The following is a 15,146-nucleotide window of genomic DNA, read 5'->3' on the forward strand; positions in this document are numbered from 1 at the left end:
CAATATCGGCTTGCAGGGATGTGTAGCTTTCCTTAACATAGAGAGCTACACCCCCACCCCTTTTATCTACTCGATCTCTCCTGTACAGGGTATAGCCATCTATACCCGTGGTCCAGTCATGGGTGGAGTCCCACCAGGTCTCCATTATCCCTATGACATCATAATTATTTGCATTGAGCAGGAGGATGAGCTCCTCCTGCTTATTCCCCAAGCTCCTGGCATTTGTGTACAGGCAGGCAAGTGTCCTCTGGGGGGCTCCTTCCTTGCCCACAGATTTTACCAGGGCTGGGGCAGGGGTGGGCTCCCTTAAGTGCCTTGACCCGCTGGCTTTGATTGCAGTGTCCTCAGCTGCTTTCCATACATTTTGGACAATTATCCCAATCAAATTGAGTTAATTTTTCACTGTGCAGGTAGTCAAAAGTTCCAGAAGGACTATCAAAAGCACTCTGTGTTGACCCTAACTTTGCTTACACTGACATCAATGACTTCATAGAGCTAGTTCAATGGCAAGCAGAGTTGGGCACTTGTAAACCACTGGCAAACCACTTCTGAAAATCCCAGACTGAATTATCCTTCATTTGACAAGAACAGGCTACACTCTGCACTTCTGACAGAGTTGTGGACATCTGTGCTGGTGGCAGAGCCTTGCTCCTACCCAGTAAGTCCACAGATGGCGGATAGTGGAATGACCTTCAGGAAACAATAGCTGTGAAATAAGTAGGGGTAACTGATGAACAAGCAGTCACAGACCAAGCAGCATCAGTACCACTAGGATGTGGTGAGGACAGCAGATGGCAATGCTCTCCCTTCTGAAAAGCCACACATATCCTCCGATTATGCCATGACATGGGTCACCACTAAAATAAGCCTGTCCAGCCCCCAGCCATGGGTCTAAAGGGCCTCAATGGCGGAGTACATGGAAGAAGATGTTAGAATCTCAACAGCTGCAAATGTGGATGAAGGCTGCAGTGGAACAAGATCTCCAATTGTCTTGCTCTCTTTGCCACTGGATCAAGGTCTAATCAAGAACCATGTGGAAGCCGATGTGCAGCAGCTTCTCCATGATAAAAAAAAAAAAAACCCACTCACGGGTGTCTTCCATGAAAACAGCTTTAGCACATTTTTCAAGCCCTTCGGCAACCAGCTAGTGATAACAGGAGCAGAATTGGGAGGCTTGGAAGCTCCTAGTTATGAACTGACACAAAGGTGACAGTTCAAGGTCATCTAGGAGTGTGATTCAGCAGTTGTAACTGAGCAACCTCTTTAGAATCTGTTTTGCTCACCCCGCAGGAGGAGGGGACTAGAGAAAGGTGCCCTAAACACAGTCTGCCTAACTTTTTCCTAATTGGATAACTGTGCCCAGTGGGATCACCTTTACTGTGGTCAAAATCAATTTCAGGACCTGAAACATCAGGACCCTCATGAACACTCCTAACAGTAAATGCCCAGAGTGCCACAGTGCAAATCTGAGAACTCTGACAACACAACACTAACATTACTGTACTGAGTGAGACATAATGAGCAAGAAATGGGCAGTTCAAAGAACAAGGAAGTAGCTACACTCTCTTCTGGACTGGTAAACAGGAAGGAAAACACTGACTTCATTGAGCTGGCTTAGCCATTAAGAATGAACTCAGAACCAACTCAATGAGTTCCCTATCAGAATTAATGAATGCCTCATGACTTTCCAATTCAAATTGGCAGGCAGCCAATATGCCATTGTCATCAGCATGTATGTCCCAACTCTTGATACCACCAATGAAACCAAGGAGGAATTCTATGCCAACCTTGACAAAGTCCTTTCTGATGCTCCTGGGACAGACAGGCTTATTTTGCTTGGTGATTTCAAAACCACAGTCAAAAGGGACTCAAATCTCTAGAAAGGAACCATCAACAAGGAAGGAATGGAAAAAGATTAATTCCAATGGTATCCTCCTCTTGACCAAATGCACAGAACATGGACTCACTATCACCAACACCCTACCCTGTTCCACCAGAAAGACATCATGACAACACCTGTGATCCAAGTAATGGCACTTCATTGACTGCATCAACATTCATGCCCAGGACTGCAAAGATGTCCACATCACCTGAGCTATGCTAGGAGCTGACAATTGCTGGACTGATCATCCTCCCAGTTATGTCACTCATACTGGCTCCCAAACAATGGCTGCAGAAAAAGCAATGCCAACAGTAGGTCAATGTTGAAGGACTCAAGGACCCAATCAAATGAGAGCCTTTCCACCAGCACCTCAACAAAAAATTGGCAAATTCCAATCAACAACAATGGAAGAATGTCAGCAGTGCTTGGGCTACCTTCAAGTCTGCCATCACCTACGTCTATGAAGAGCCACTTAGATTCCCTACCAGGAAACTCCAAGCAAAAGAAATTAAATTGCCAACATGCCAAAGCAGAGGTCCAAAGTAGGACTCATAATATAAAGAACAGATGGTGGGAAGACAAGGTGAAGAAGATTCAACATCTCACTGACATCCACAATGTACAAAGTTTCTTTAGAGTCACCAAAGCCATCTATAGTCTGAGCACTCAGGTACCAACCCCTTTGAGACCTTAGGCTGGAGGAGACCTGATCAAGGAAAGAGGAGACATCAATGCCCATTAGAAGGCACATTTTGAAGACTTTCTGGACTGAGAGACTCTGTTGCTGATGAAAGTGTTCTCAATTTCATCCCATAATACCTAGTCAGTGATGATTTGGGAATCCCTCCAACCCCTGACAAGGTGAGAAAAGCCATCAAGCAAATGAAGAACAAGAAGGTTTATATGGAGCTGATGGAATCCCTGCCTAAATCTTCAAACAGTGGGGAAAGAAACTTGCATCACAGCTCTATGCCCTCCTCTTAAGAATCTGGAATAATAAGGAAATCCCAAATGACCAGGATCATGACAATCTTCAAGAAAGGAGACAGGTATGACTGTGCAGTGGCGATGTATAGGGGGTGCATGTGCAATCAGTGGGATCAGCCGTGGGGGTCTCCCCCTGTCCTCCCGGTCAGCAGGACTAGTCACAGTGGGGACATGTGCCCCCTCTGACTAAGGCAGCACCAGTCACCCATGTGATTGTGGAAGTTACAGAGGGATCGCCTTGCTGTCCACCGCAGGACAGATCATTGCAAGAACCCTCCTGAACCATCTCCTTACACTTGCTGAAGAGTTCCTCCTGGGATCTGAGTGTGAGTTTAGGGCATCAAGAGTCACAATTGACATGATCTTCACTAATCTCCAGTAACAGGAAAAATGCCAGGGACAACATAAACCTCTCTATATGGCCTTCTTTGCCCTCACAAAAGCCTTCAACTCTGTTAACCGAGAAGCACTATGGAGGATCCTTCTGAGGTATGGATGACCACCAAAATTCATCACCATTCTTCTCCTGCTCCATGCTGGCAAATGAGTGATGGTTCTCAGTAACAAATCTATTACAGATCCCTTTGAGGTTAAGACTGGAGTTAAACAAGGCTGTGTCATCATTCCAACACTCTTCATAATATTCCTTACCATGATGCTACATCTCTCCAGTTGAAGTAGAGCTAAACTACCAAACGGATGGTAAGCTGTTTAATCTCAGCTGACTTCAAGCCAAAAGCAAGACTATGCTGACTTCTATCATCAAGCTTCATTATGCTGGTGATGCTATAGCATGTGCTCACTCACAAGCAGATCTTCAGGCAATTGTCAACATCTTTACCAAGGCATACAAAAAAATGGAACTGACACTTACTGTTCAGAAGACTAAAGCCCCCCATCAACAAACTGTTAATGAGCATTACACAGCCCTAGTAATTCAGATTTACAGAAGACTGGAGAATATTGAGTATTTCCCATACTTCAGAAGCCATCTCTCCCAGAAGGCTGACATAAATGAAGAAATCCAATACTTTGCTGGGCTGGCCATGTCATCCAGATGTCCAACTCCAGATTCCCAAAACAAGTCTTATTCTCCCAGCTCAAAGTAGATGCTCAAGAAGAGGGCAGAGAAAGTGCTTCAAGGATGTCCTCAAGGTCAACTTGGAACAATGCACCATCAACAAAAACTCATGGGAAACTACTGCCCAAAGCAACCCCAAATGGAGGAAAAGTCTGCTGCAAGGATCTCAGTACTTTGAAACATCACAATGACAACAGGAGATGGAAAAGCAGGAGCAGCAGAAACAGCGTGTGGCAGACTGAACCAAGAATCCAAAGCCACCCACCCGGCATGGAAACACACACAATTTGCAATAGAACCTGCTGATCCCAGATTGGCCGTCCCAGCCATTTTCAGACCCACAGATAAGACAGTCATGAAAGACAATCATCCTCAACTGTGAGGGATTGCTGATGTGATCTGCCATAGGTTAATGCAAACTTTAGCAACCACAATTGTGATCTAGTTTAATTCCAGGACTGGCTCATCCCTGGCTATTGCTCCTAGAATGTGGTCTAAAGAGGGGTGCTACTGCACCACTGCACCTCCTCTGGATCACAGAATGTTTAGCTAGGAATTGGCATTAAAAAAATACTTCCAGGAGGCAAAGAATAAAAGGAATTGCCAGTTTAATTCCCAGAATTAAACTAGATCATATTTGTGCACTTCAGTAGGTCAAGAATTTTTAAAGTGCCTGTCCCAGTACAAAAGTGAGAGCAAAGTAAAGTACTAAACAGAATTACACACATTCTCTTAAATGAATGTCATCTCTGGAGACAGGGACTAACACAAAAGAATAATGATAAAGTTTCCCTGTAGTCCTTGCCAGATCCTTTACATCCAGCCCATGCTTCTTGAAGCTCCTGAACTATTTGAACACTAGTGCAAATAAAGCCAGTCTTTGGGTTGCTCTAAGTTGCACTGGCCTGTAACAGATCATGGAAGACCACTATATTGTAGAGTACAGCCTGATGCAGCCATGCTCTTGTCAAATAAAGGATAATGCAGGGATGGGATATTCCAAAGTGGTTCATCATTGGCCTAGCTCTGCTTGCACTGAAGTCTTTGATGGCAGTGGCCTGTTCACCCCAATGGGGCAGAGGAAACCTGGAAGCAGGGGTGCAGCCACCCCTGCAGCACTGGTCTCTGCTAATGCATTCCCTCCTTTTCAAAAACCTGAATTCACTTATACTACTTTTTGATATTGGAAGGAAGGCAAGTGAAGGAAAGAAAAAGTTAAAAGTGCAGCTAAGTGATAATTATGACAACTGCATTCTGGGTAACTTTCCTTAAAGACTACAAAGCATCAGTGTGAAATTGTCTGCATCACTCAGCTTCAAGATCCTTTGCCTTGGCACAAGCTAGAGTAGCTTGAGTATTGCTATGATTTATACCAACTGGCAAACATCCTGAAGCAACCCCTGCAATCAGCTGAGCATTACCAGAGCACAATGAGGTCTGGCAACTCTTACACTGCTCTTTCTCCACCCTATGCTGTGAAAAGGGTGATAAAAGACTTGGCTCTTCCAGCTCTAAGTGCCCTGGGAACTGTTCTGCATTGTGGTATCCATGTCCCCAGAGGAAGTGTTAAGGCAGGAAGGATACCATAGAGAGTTGCTGTGAACAGAACTATGTACTTAGTGAAACCTTAGGAACAGCCAGCGATTATTGAACATTTTTGCACTGGAAAAATAGACTGTAATGTTTCCTCCTCTCTCCCTGCAACTGAACCTCTGAAATTAATAACATTTTTTAAACAATAGTTACATCAACATTCCTGTCATCTTGGAAGTGCTCATCTAATGTTATAGTACCCTAGTCCTTGCTTCTCTGTAAATATTTCACCCTATTGCAAACACATTTATGCTATTTTATTCTATGGCCTTTCTTGGCAGGTGATCATGAAAATGTTAGCAACTCAGAATTGACAGCCCCGCCTCATGGAGCTATACTGATTTATACCTGAGGAAGAGCTAGCCAACAGACTTTTTCTTTCCTTTTTTCTCCCCAATTTTTATTTTGTTCTTTGGTTTAAAGGGTTGAGTCTGCAATCCTCCTGGAGTCACTGGGGATTAGGCCTCAAATAGTTAAAGTAAATACTAAAAGTATAATTTCCCAAGTATTGCACAGTATTAAGTGAAGCAAATAAGTCAGAATATTGGACTTCATATTTGTGGAACATTTTCTGTAGAATTCACTCATCTTGGCCGAGTCCTACTTTGTGCTGGTTCTAGGCATCAGTGCTATGAATGTCAAATTTGTGTATTTATAAAACCTCCTTGAAAACTACGCTGCAGGCTATGAATGGTTCTTCAGCTTCCTTCCCTCTCCCTGCCTTTGGTTACAAAATTCAAGTTCATCCGCCTTCATGATACTTAACTCTTCCCCAATCCTACTGTTTTGTATCCCAACAGTCCCAAAAATGTATAATACTTACTCATATTTCAAATTTGTATACTGTGGCAGTGTCCCCACATGTAGGCACATGAGGTCTGTGGGGCCACAAACCACTTTAACACACGCCTCACACTACACATTTGTAGCGCAGGGGCAAAATTTGTTACTGGGATTTCCTACTAGCAAAGAAATCCCAAAACCCTTAGGGGAAAAGTGGCATGGCGCAAGCTACAATAGCATGCACTGCAACAAACAGAAGCTTGGTCCTCCAGAAAAATGTTCTGGCTGCCAGCCAGAGCATCTCCACTCCTCCATTTGTGCCCCAGCTGCTTCTGCATGTCAGAAGCTGAGCTAGGCAAAGGCAGTTTGCCCAAAGCAGGACACAGTCTGCTGCAACAAAGTGCACGTGTAGGGGTGTGCGCTGCAGCACAAAGTAGTGGCATAAATTTGTGCCTCTACTATTTGTACCACTGTAGGTACATGCTGCTGTACATCTGGATGCAACCTGTGTGTGCTGTTTCTATCCCAAGGTCATACATGACACATATTTACCTTGTGCACTTAACCGCAGTTGTGGAAATAATCATGCATAATTGCTATTTTTTCCCCTTAAATGGAATACTACCGTTACTCAGAAAAAGTCCTGCTTCCAGCTAGATGAAAAGCTTTTATACTAACTGCCAGAACGAGAGAACAAACCATAAAAAATATTCATAATGAGGATGTTTGCTACCTGAGTTACATTTATCCAAGAAACAGCATTCTTCTGGCAGATTGTAGGAAAATGAAAACAACTGGGAAAACCATAATAAAACTTGACAGCAAAAGCTTTTAAGATGTTTTATCCTTCCCTCTCATGTGCATGGCTTTCAGGATGAGAAAATAGGAAACATGGCCAGAAAAGGGGACAATTAAAATTCCCTGTTTTCTACTCTTGCAATAACTTACAGGGCTAGTTCAAAGTTAGATGTTTGGACAGGGTACTGTATAAAGAAAGTAATCTTTTCCCCCTCCTCTTTGACTGTCAAAGTACTTGAGTAATTACTTTACACTCTCTGAACTGAGTGTATTTTACACTCAATGTTCCCAACAAATCCTTTAGGATTTCCAGTAATTAGCATTTGTTGTGGGAACTGCAGGTCTAATATATTGCTGAAGAAAGAATGGATTGGAAATATATACTAAAAGGGACACTATGTGAGCAGAAAAGAGTAAGAAAGATGCTTCTCTGAGAGAGACCGCAACACAGACAACAATTTAAATAAGAAAATAGAAAGGAATAAAATATCCAGATTCTCATCATTTTTGAAGACAAGGAAGTATTAATAAATATTTTGCATTGTTAAATTTCCAGGATTTTTCATCTGAAGACATCAAAGTACTGACAGCCACATACAATTAGAATCATTATCCTCGCTTTGCAGATGGAAAAACCTAGGTACAAAGAATTGCCCAGAGGATCTCCAGCCCCTATTTCTATTCTCTGATTACTCAAGCCCCGCACCCTCTCCAGTAGTTGAGAGCAGCAATGTGAATGTTTGTTGTATTAGCCTGTAGTAGCCTAAAAATACATGACCATTTTTTGTATATACACAAATTATACAGATTATAACCAGTATAAACATACTGGTTACTCTGCACATCTACTACTCCCTTCTAGTGAGCAAAGACCTACAAAAGATAAAAATCCTACCACTAATACCAACTAAAATACTTTCTTATGTAGCTGAAATAATAAAGATCCATTTTTTATGTAATAAAAGTTCTATACTCAAACAGCATGCTTTTATGAATGCAACCCCTAAGACACTATACTGAACCAGGATATTTTGGAAGTACCTAATAGACAACTGCAGTGCATGCAGTCAGTAGATCCATTTGTTCTTTACACTGAACTTTACTGTACAAAGTAAAGTGTCTCAGTAATGTAGACTCAGGGATGGTATACCAGGTTTGGTATACTCACTAGGACAAAGCACTTCCACCTTCTGACCAAAACTATTCATTAAGAAGAAGGGACAATTTGTGTACCAGTTCCAATCATGCTGAAAAAAAAAGAGCAACTGAAGTAAAAAAAATAACATTAAACCAAAATCAAAAAATGCTCCTGAGCAACCAATTACAAAACGGTCTTCATCATGTCCACCATTGGATTACATAAGAGACTGCAGAGATTCAAGGGATGAAAACCAAACTACATATTAAACAAAACTGGGATATATAAAATGTAAGTAGTGAAGCCAAAATATTAGGGAAACAGCCACAACTGAATTCTGCTGCCAGGAACCAGTTAAATAGGAAGAACAGCAAGATCACAATTCCTGTCTCCAATTCTGCAGAAGTAGACATCCGCCTTAGCTTATGCTCTCATGGAAACCGAAATGTTTGCATGAAATCTCCTTCAACATTTTTACACTCTTCTGAAATATATCATCTACCCATGGAAGAGAAGATCAATTTATACGCAGAACTCACTTATAATCATGATGAGCATGTATCTATCTATAGGTCCCTCAGTGGGTCTGGGATATAAGTAAATTTGTACTATTCCCAGGAGGAAAAGTAAATAGGCTGAAGTTAAAATTCTGCATTGGCTATTTTCAAGAAAAAAGAAACATCTTCCAGAAATAACAATGAAAGTAAAACAAGACAAACAGAAATTTTAAAAAACTATTGGAGAGCTGGAAAATTCTCAGTTCAGAATCAATAAAAATTTCTATTGTGGTGCATTATTCAGGGAGGCTTATGTCTCAAAGAGTATGTCTCAATGTGGTAATGGCTATGTATTGGAGGAAACTTGTCAAGAAATTCCTTACTGTCTCAATGAATTCAATGATTTCTAGAATCCATAAGAGTCCATGGGAGGCATCTTCAGCTTGATTAACTGAAATAGAGCCAGGCCAACTTCTACCACTTAACGACTGGAATGTCTCAGTGGGTGCATTCACACGTGCAATTAATGTGCCTGAATGCCCTGGGCTGGCAGGGGGCATGGGGACTTAGCCCCAAGCTCTGAAGGGCAGGAGAGGGGTGGAGTTGTCCCAGCTAGGCAGTGGTCAGCTCTGTCCTAGCCAGGGAGAGATCAGGCTGGCCCTGAGTGGGACATGTGCATGTGTAGACAGTGACACTTTACTGCAAATGTTCAGTAAAGTGCCTCATGTCACCTAATGTCACCTAAATATAGCCATGAGTCTGTGCAGGCCTCAGGCGCAATACAAATTGCAGTTGAAGTCACAAAACTTGCAAGAATTCGTGCATTAATCCAGAGATATTGTACTACCTTGTTCAATGACTGTGGTAGTAGTTAATGTGGAATGAGAAAGTGTCCTCAGTTTTTAAATCAACCCTTTTAAAAGAGATAATTTTATGGATGCAGTCAGCATAACTGAAATTGGATTTGAGGATAAGATATCAATTAGCTGACAATTTTGGCAGATTATACTAATTTATAGTTTAGAAGTACACACAACACATTTGTGTTTCCATTCTACAAACCACAAACAAAATTCAATTTTCTCTAAATTCTGACAGAAGAATTTACTAGTCCTTTATTACCAGAGTAACCAAAATGAAATAAGACATATATGTTTTATTACTTAAAGCCTATGGATATCTTCATATGAGTCACAATCCACAGTTCCCAGACAATAGCATTGGTCCTAACCGTGTCAAAAGACATTCCAAGCTATAGAAGGCTTCTGTAGTTCTTTTATAAAATGTCTGTAAAAACCTGTTAACATCACCTATTACCATGGAGAAACATGGAAAAGAAACATTTGGTGTTCTGTGCCTTGCCTCATACTGGTAGTATGAAACATCTTTAAATTACTGACTCAATAGTGAAGACATCAACTTGGGCCAAACTCAGCACCACTGACTTCAGAATAATTAGATCACTTACAGCTAAATAAAATCAGGCCATGTATAAACCTGATTACTAAGATCCTAAAGAATACGCTTCAGAAAAATCCAGGAACTGGTGGGCAGGATCCTATGGGAGGCAAGTCTGAAAGGAAGAGGAATCAGGAGAGCTACTATCTTAACAAAACCCTAATAAGGGCACAAGAGTAGGCTATCCCAGCAAAGAAAGACAGAAGGTGCAGCATAAGATCATACTAGCAAACAGTGAATGTTTCAGTGTACTGAAACTCAAAAAGGAATCTTATAAAAAGTGGAAAATTGACCACATTTCTAGGGAAAAGTATAACAGTATCACACAGTCATACAGGGAGAAAAACCAGGAAGGCCAAGACAAATTAAGATGCAGCTCACAAGGGATGTAAAAAGGTAACTAAAAACATTTTACAAGTATGTCAGGAACAGTTCAGGCCCCTCACTAAATGCAGAAGGCAGTGTAGAAACATGATGTAGAGAGGGCTGAAATACCTAATGATTATTATACTTCAGTTTCACAAATAAAGTTAACTACAAGCAGCTGACAGCAAGAATAGTGGAGGATATAAGCAGCCTACAGTAGTGGAAGTACAGGTTAGAGATTGCTTAGAAAAGCTGAAAACTTTTAAATCAGCAAGGCCAGAGTAAATGCATCCTAGAGTACTCAAGGAGTTAGCTGAGGTAATTTTGGAGTCATTGACTATTCCAATGGTTCCTTTTTGGACTCAAGGCACCCCATTTTGGACCCAAGGCATGCCTCCAAAACCCATGCAGAAAAAAAAGCGGGTCAGCAAAATGTGGAGGCAGCATGCGCCACCCAAAACAGGAGCCTGGCCAGCCAGAGCCAAGCTCCAGCTGTGAGCCAGGCTCCCAGCTTTAAGAGCAATACAACTGCAGCTTCACTGACCCCCAGGACTCCAAGTAAGGTTGCTGGGGCCAGCACAGTTCCTAACCCCAGCCTCCCTACCCCACCCAGGGTAACCTGCCACACACTAGATGGCACATGGCACAGGTGTGCTGCTGCTAGTTGTCCCCAGGGAACCAAACGTCCACGCTCATCTGGATGTGACCATAGAGGTCAAGTGAAGACCCGGATGACTGGAAAAGGGCAAATGTAATGTTTGTTTTTAAGAAAGGGAGGAAGGAGGATCTACAGAATTAAAATCTGCTCAGTTTGACCTCAAAACCTGGAAAGATCATGAAGCAATCATTGAGGAATCTCTTTCTAAGCACCTGGAGAACAAAGTGATAAGGAAAAGCCAACATGGATTCATCAAAAGCAAGTCATGACTAACCAACCTAATTTCCTTCTATGACAAGATGACTGGCTTTGTGGATATAGGGAGAAGGATGAGCAGTGGATGTAATATACATCAGTGTCTTTTGGCACTGTTTCCCATAATACTCTCACACAGGAAGTCTTAAATGACCTCCCAAGGTCCCTTCGAGCCCTACTTTTCCAAGCTTTTGATCTTCCTTAGTTTCTATAAAAAATACTAGCTTAGCTGAAAGTAAAAATAACATCTGGTGGTATGCATCCAACTCTCCCAATTTAACAAAATATGCAGATCTTTTGGGGTATACCTTGCTTCTCTAGGCTAAACAGTAACCTACTGACTAGTATCCATCTTGCCATGCCAGGAAAATGATCTATTTCTATGACCTCCTTGGTCTATCTATTTCTCCCTATCCATACTCAGGATTTTCTCAGAAGGATTTGCCCCAGGAAATAAACACCAAATGACAATGAGATTCAAGTTAAGCATTCATGGGCATACAAGTGTTGTATTTGTATTCTGCTACCCAGATGAAGCCTACCTCTGATACTAAGGTTTTCAATCAGTGATGACTATTCTGGTGGACATGGAAAAAATTGAACAGGGTGGTTTTCGGCTTTAACTTCATAGCAGTACATAAAAAGTCTTAGATAAATCTTCTGATAAACTTAAGCAAGGCCTGGGACAAAGTCCCATGTAGGATCCACATCTCTATTCCCTTGCACCTTAAAAAGTCACTTTTATCCTTGCAAAAATCTAACATGACATGACCACCTACTCTGTGTCGTGAATCAGAGCAGCCGCTTGACTCACACACCGGAGTGTTTAGATTTAGAGCTCGGCAGGCGGGTAATTGATGGATGGAGTGGAATTAACCAGGCACAGACGCGTGTAGGTTACAGGAGTTTGTTTACTTACGTCGCCTAGATAGTGATGGACGACGCAGGCGAGCCTTTGTTCCGTTACAGCTTCGGTTACAGAGTTGAGTATACGCATATAACTTCGGTTACAGAGTCGAGTACACGCACGCAGTTAGGTTACGACGAGATAATGACGGACGTGGCGCCAGGAACGGACGGTCGCGCTTGCAAGACTTTCTACGTCAATATTTTACGCTGACGGGGTGATTGATTAGGAATTGATCAATTTCCCAATTCTCTGGTGACAAGCACAGTTGTTTTCTGTGAGATCCCCAGAGCTCTCCGACTTGGGTGGAAACCGTTAAACTATTTATAGGCAGAGGTGTTTGACAGAGATGCCCAATCGTGAACCGTTATATGGAATCTTTAATTTTTGGCAGGTGGCAGCTCTTTGTCTCCTTAAGTTACAAGGTAGTGGATTAGGTTTCTCTACCTGTTACGTGCGTGCTACGTGTGAGGAGCTTACGCTTATCTTTGACCAATTATATATAGTTTCCCCTAGCATTTTATTTCAGCTGACCAATTATCTGTAGTACACCACCAGCATTTTGTTTCAAGGAATTTCTGGCAGGGATGTCTTTTAACCCTTAATCGTCAAAATGAGGATGATTTGAATGGTATCTCTTGCTCAGTGGCATGGGCACAATTTAATTGGGTTGTGACACTCTGCTGGTGTTTTACTCTATACTTTGCAAAACTATACCATTACACAATGGAAAATCAGATCTGTAATAGTTAGGAGTTCTGGCAAGAGCAAAGTATAGCATAGCATACACTATATCATACCAATATTCACTAATCAAATTACTTTTGTAAGATGCATAGATTATATAGACATGAATTCTGAATGGTTGCATTGCCTATGAGTGAACGGTACAGGCCATTCTCTGTCTCTCCCTCCCAAATGCATTTAGTTTATTCTCTTGTATAATAGTACTTGTATAGTCTGTTATATAGTTGAACAGTTGCATAATTACAGCCCTTGTATAGTGCTTCCCCTGTAGGATCAACAATTTAGCCCAAATGTGTTTCTTTCCAACAGGGTAACAGAGAAGCAAAAAACCATTTTTTTAAAGTTAAAATAACATGTGATGGAGATCACTGGAAGGCAGCACTTGGGAGCTGGTGAAGTACGTTAAACTATTTTCAAATTACATTTTAAAAAGTCCGAAGCTAGCAATACCCTATAAGAAGCTAGCCATTGTTCCACTAGTACATGCTAAACGTTCATTTCTGTATGTGTTATATTTATATAACCCACGTTAAACATTTATTTTTACACAGTGCAGAACCTCTGGCCTAACTGTTATTCAGGATATTGATTTAACAGTTTAAACACATAAGGTCCCACTCTGATTATGCCTGCTATCATGAAAAATTAAGTCAGCATTTGCAATTAAAAAAAGAAAAGATACAAGCACTTGGATTTTCAGATTGGCAAGAAAGGGAAAGGGAAAGACTGCCATCCCCATTTGTGAAGCATGTTATATAGATTATTTTGGACAGCAGCCATAACATTTTTCAAGCCGGGGTCTAGATTTGTTCTCTTCCCTTCTTATCACTCTGGGAATAAGTGGTTATCATATTATCATTACCTGGAAGATGAGTGAAGAAAGTCAGTGCCTGGATTAGTCAGAATTTTCAACATATAACTGTAGATAGTATACAATAGGATATACAAAATTAAACAAAGATCAGAGTTTCAGAAGAACATTTGGTGCCACATCATAAAAAGCAGCACCATCTAATCTGATAAAAATTGAATCAGAAATGTGAGATGCATTGGTACCAATTTAAAACAATGGAGTTTGCATTCATTACTTCAATGAGCATTGCATAAACCTTATGATTAGTGTTTACTGCAGACGTCAATAGTCACCCAGTGGCAAAAAGGAAATATGTATTCTTGCCAGCCTTGATCAAAACTTCTAGCCCACAAATACCCTGAAAGGATGCAGTTTCTCTTCTGCTTCCCAGTAGTCCTTGGCAATATATTCTATGCATTTATGAAGTTCCTGAATTAACAAGATTGGCAGGCATAGCTATTTAGCATTACACCAAGTAACTAGGTGAATGCAGTGAATATCACGTCTCTAAATACCTTTGTTGTCTGTTAAAAATCAATTGTCCAAGTACTTTAATCAATGTCAAAACTTGAAGTTGATGTTAGCTGGTTAGATGGTTTAAGCAAATAGCCAAGTTCAGTTATTTTTCTGCTAATTCAGTCATTTCCTTAAAAAAGTATTGATAAATAAGTGGTGAGGTGGGGAGAGAAGGAAAAGGATTGTATTTGAATGATGCCCAATATGAAATAGTTAAAAAAAAAAAAAACCAGAAACCAGGGTCTCTAAAATCAAAGCAAGGCAGGCAGAAGTGAAATACTATCTATTTTCCCAAATTAAATAGGTAGCAAGGACTGCCTGTTTCTTGCAGAAAGATAAAAGAAGAAAATTGGGTATTTTGTTTCATATACATTAGGATCAGATTGAAGAAAAGAGCAATTGTTCTGTGCAGTGTTATAACAAATCAGTGTTATCAACACAATGTCCATGCTGGAAATAAATAAGACTTTACCTTCTGGTAACCTGGAGGCAGTATGAATGGAATTGGGGTCTTCCTCTTCTTCAGGATGGTAGCGATAAAGGGTCTGTGGCTGCTTTTGGGATGCCTGGTCTTCTTTCAGAACAATGGGAGGTGATGTTGTTGAACTAAACTTGACCTTAGGGAAA

General features: G+C 41.2%; 1 protein-coding gene across 1 annotated transcript in view; it reads right to left on the bottom strand.

The window, feature by feature from the left end:
• The window catches only part of LOC102367906 (fibulin-2), a 179,829-nt gene that overhangs the window by 160,267 nt on the left and 4,416 nt on the right, over positions 1 to 15,146 (bottom strand). Inside the window, 1 exon segment of the mRNA XM_025192321.1 lies at positions 14,992 to 15,146. This exon segment is cut by the window's right edge and continues 5 nt beyond it. Within this exon segment, the coding sequence (XP_025048106.1) occupies positions 14,992 to 15,146 (155 nt within the window).

This window comes from Alligator sinensis, unplaced genomic scaffold, assembly GCF_000455745.1.
Source record: "Alligator sinensis unplaced genomic scaffold, ASM45574v1 scaffold81_2, whole genome shotgun sequence".
Taxonomy (NCBI): Eukaryota; Metazoa; Chordata; order Crocodylia; family Alligatoridae; genus Alligator; species Alligator sinensis.